At 37.2% G+C, this 4,515-nt stretch overlaps 1 protein-coding gene across 1 annotated transcript; it reads left to right on the top strand.

Annotated features, from left to right (window-relative positions):
- The first annotated feature begins 382 nt into the window (after positions 1-382).
- LOC108381642 (GTP cyclohydrolase 1-like) lies at positions 383-1,892 on the top strand. Its single transcript, XM_017638055.1, has 2 exons — positions 383-625; positions 978-1,892. Exon 2 carries the CDS (start codon positions 1,234-1,236, stop codon positions 1,720-1,722), a length of 489 nt encoding a protein of 162 aa, XP_017493544.1. The 5' UTR covers positions 383-625; positions 978-1,233; the 3' UTR covers positions 1,723-1,892.
- Positions 1,893-4,515: the final 2,623 nt, after the last annotated feature.

Genomic DNA, 4,515 nt, shown 5'->3' with positions numbered 1-4,515 from the left:
ATAATTAAAAAGTTTGCATTGAGCATCTTAAAATACCAACAGCGGTGTCAACTGTGGATGTGCCTGCCATCTGTTTACTTAACAGCCGACTTGTTGCGCCTCATGCCACCCATTTGGCGACTGTTAACAAAGTGCGGCGTCAAGTGGAGCGACACACAAATGTGCATGCGTACATATGTACNATATATATATATATATATATATATATATATATATATATATATATATATATATATATATATATATATGTGGCCCACAGCATCATTCTCTTCGCTTTGATTTCTCTTTGCTTGTTGTTCACTAAAGCTTTGTTAAATATTTTAAGCTTTGCTTTGTTAACATATGTATATACCTACATGAATAGTACCTCAACATAAAAAATATTTTCAAAAAGTTTATTTTTTTCCAATATTTTTGATTTAGCTGAGCGCCATCTCAGCGTCACGGCCAGAGAAATCTCATAAGAAAATTTAGTGCTTGGCGGTATTTTAAAACGAGAAGGTGTGAAAACGTAAAACGCTCTCGCAGCTAACAAATCGTACCGTCAAATTTAAAATAAAAATAAATACAAGTTATAAAGCTGCGCCACAGCAGCTAGTGAGTGTTTCGACACCAAAGTAGTATAGTGAGTTGTGTATGAGAAGAAATTTCAGATTGATGCAGATTTGTGAGATTAAAAAATAAGAAGAAAATCTTGAAATTGCAATATTTGTATAAAAGCCAGCTACAGCGGTGTGCACGCAGCTAATTTCATTTTAATATTCATCGCAAACACACACGCATAACACATACAGCTCGTAGGCGCGTACGCGAAGACTATAGACATTCATAATAGTGACAGTGTTAAATAAATATTAGTTCTTAATAAACTTACTTTATACTTATTTTTGTATTTACAAATTATATGAAGTGCATTTTTGTTTCTACATACATACATATATAGGTTTATGTATTATTATTTTTTTGTGTGCCTTTAGTGAAAATTGCTGCTACGTACAAAATAAATACAAAGAACTACTACAACAATATTATATAAATAACAAAAAAGGGCATTTCAAGCAAGCAAAAAGTACAAATTGTTTATTGCTATTAGTATTTTTTTTGCAACACTATCTATCTATTGAAGTGATAAGAAATAAAGCAAAACAACAACAGCAACGTAAACCACCTCTGGTCCAACTAACCAGCCTTCTTAACGTCTGCTTTCAACTCAACACTCATCTCAAGTCGAAAATGAATTTCACGCGCCAACTATCGGAAATGAGTGCCAGTGAACTTAATGAAGCCATTGACGACACCAATTTCCCGCAGGCGCATATCATATCACGTGGACGCAACAATAGCGTTTGTTCGACAAGTTCCGCTTCGGGCATAACACCGCTTATGGATCGCGCCCTCTCGCAGACAGATGAAGTGACAACGACTGCTGTGACGGCCACTGCCAACGCTGTTGGTGGTGCTGCTACAACACCGAATGGCATCAATGCAATTCCTACTAATGGTGGTGGTGGTGCTGCTGCTACTGGTGCTGGTGCTGGTGCTGGTCTCAGTAATTCCTTCGCCTACGATGCAGTCATTACAACACCGCCAATCTCCTTTACGCGTCCGAAGTTAATGTTGAAAACAAATGGCATTATACCGGAGCATGAACCGACAGACTCACCAATGACTCCGAAAACTCCACGCACATCAACGACACCAGGTTGGTTCGGGTTGCAGTAGAGTATTTTTGTGCCTCGAACATCATTACTCAGAGTGTTGTTTTAGCAAGCAAGCAAAGTTAGTTAGTGTGGTGCGGGTGTTTTTAAGAATTATATGCCGCGTTGCGGCAATTTTGGAATTAATAGTGCTGTTGTGTGTGGCACATATATCATCGGGCGTTGTTTAGGCCGAGTTTTTATACCCGAGCGCACTTGTGCACAAGGGTATATTAATTTTGTTCACATAACGGTTGTTTGTAACAGCCAAAACGAATCGAGATAGATATAGACAAATGTATACATAAATGATCAGGATGAAAAAAGAAATCGATTAAGCCATGTCTGTCTGTCCGTCCGTCTGTCCGTCTGTCCGTCTGTCCGTCTGTCCGTGTACACGATAACTCGAGCAAAAATTGAGATATCTCAACGAAATTTGGTATGTAGGTTTCCCTTAATCCAAGGTAGGTTGGTATTGAAAATGGGCGAAATCGGACTTTAACCACGCCCACTTCCCATATAACGGTAATTTCCAGAAATACGAAAACTGCGATATTTTAGTAACTACTGAAGATAATTCACTCAAAATTGATATTTATAATAATTTTTAGACGAAAAATAAAAATATTATAAATTATTGGAAAACNCTTATCTTCCAATGTGCTGTCAGTTAAAGTTTTTAGAACTTGCCAACTGTGATCCAGAAGTAGTCTTTCAAAGACTCAAGGGAGATAATTCATAAGTCAGCTGAGCCTTTATCAACTCTGCTCTTTTTATAAAATCTTGAAAACGTTGTTGCTTACACTTTTTGAACGACTTTTGTTATAACCCAAGTTATATTTTTATACCAAGTTGAAATAATTCTAAAGATCCATATCAGGGGCGAACGCAGGTAGGGATTTTTGGGGTTCAAGCAATTCATCAAATACTATTTCGAATAACGACTTCCGCGAGCGGTGGGACCGATCGCGCACAGCTACCGAAGCACATTTCAAGATTATCTACTGTGATCTAAGTTTACACGCACCTTCTCTAGCAGCCATCTGCTTATTTTTTCCCGCGCTCTTTTCAATCGAAAAATTGTGTTTCTAACTGTATTTTTACTTCCTTTTATTTTTTTTTTTTATGATCCCGATTTCAGATTAAAGCTGACTTTTTTAATTGGTCTTATCTTCACTACTTTTTTTAATTTTTTTACTACTGTACTTGTGTCTACTTATCAGCTTTGCCGAGTTTAAAGTATAATATTATTACTTTCAAGCAATATTCAATTCATTTTATTTCGATGAAATGTTCAGAAAATGTCAAAAGCTAATTTATATTGCTCTTTTAAGTGCGTGTCTTCGATTGTTATGCATATGTATGTTATTCCGTATGTATGCACATACGTTTCCACTTAAGCTGCCTTTAAACGGGTCGATTTCTGTCGACTGGAAAGTCGCCCCGTGTAATGGCAGCTTTAGATTTAAATTTTAAGCGTTCTTACTACATATACATAAGTAGTGCGTATTCGTAGATATAGCAACTTAAGAACTAAAATTAATTGAGAAGAGAAATTGTGCTTCTTGAGGCTTATTTTCACTATGGAAATGCACATGTCATAAATTGGAAAACAGAAAAGTAATATAGGGCAGTTCAGGATCTTGTGCATTTGCCCTTGCATTTGAAAATGCAATTTAAACTGCCAATCCAAGACCATTTCCACAACATCCTAAACAACTATTATATAAATGGAATTACCCCAAAATTGGACCTCAGCCGTGCCAACGCGTTGTGACATAAACTGTTTTATTGCCGAAGTTAGAACCAAGTTATGTCGTCAAAATATTTTATAGTGCACATTATCTATGTAGTTTTCTTATTCTTCTTTATTGGCGCTATAGCCGCCTAACAGGCTAACCTAATATTCACGCACGCCGCCAATTTATTGTCAAAAATTTCTCATGCACATGCAACTTGTATGAGATCAACCGAAATTGAACGGCGTGCGTATGAAGCTAACTCAATTTCCAATTTTTGTTCTGCGTGACATTTTGATTTGACGTTTCGCTCAATGAAATCAAATGCAAACGCATGGAAGTCAATTTCGGGTGACGCAAAAAAACAAATTCGACGGCATGCGTACCAAAACGCAAGCCGCGAATGTTAGGTTAGCCTGTAGGCGTTTTTGGCCGAGTCCGAAACAGCAGACCAGCCATTTCTCTTCTGTGCCAACTGACATTATTATTGGTGTTAATGCTGGTTCCCAAATAAACGAAGTTGTCTACTTTTTCAAAGTAGTAACTGTCAACAGTGACGTGTGTGCCCAGACGCGTACGCTCTGACTGTTTTTGTGATGACAGGATATACTTTGTTTTGTCCTCGTTCACCACCACCAGACCCATTCGCTTTGCTTCACTATCTAATCCAGTGAAGGGATCTATTTGTGTATGTAGTACTCGTATTAAAAACATTTTCATTATTTCCTACTTTTTTCGTGTAAATTTTCAATACTTATGGATATTCTTTAATAAAAACAAACTCCAAAAAAGAAGCTGAGGAAAAGTGTACTCGGCAGTCAGTGGATAACTTTCGAATATAATTTCACCCTGTAAAAGCTTCTCGTGGACAATCGACTGTCACCAAAATGCATGGCATAACCCAGGGTGAAACCTTGGCTTAAGCAAATATCAAAAATATACATATGGGGCATTTCACCTCAAGTGACCCAACTTTTGAAATCTATGTCTTCCGATCGGGATGAAATTTGCACCAAGGTTAGTCCTAAAAAATAGTAGTTATGACACAAAATTTCAATGGGATCGGTCAAACACACTCC

Source organism: Rhagoletis zephyria, unplaced genomic scaffold (genome assembly GCF_001687245.7).
Source record: "Rhagoletis zephyria isolate East Lansing unplaced genomic scaffold, Rhagoletis_zephyria_1.1 Rzeph_scaffold_23242, whole genome shotgun sequence".
Classification (NCBI taxonomy): domain Eukaryota; kingdom Metazoa; phylum Arthropoda; class Insecta; order Diptera; family Tephritidae; genus Rhagoletis; species Rhagoletis zephyria.
Note: the sequence above shows the minus strand (reverse complement) of the source record. Positions and strands in the feature narration are given on the sequence as shown.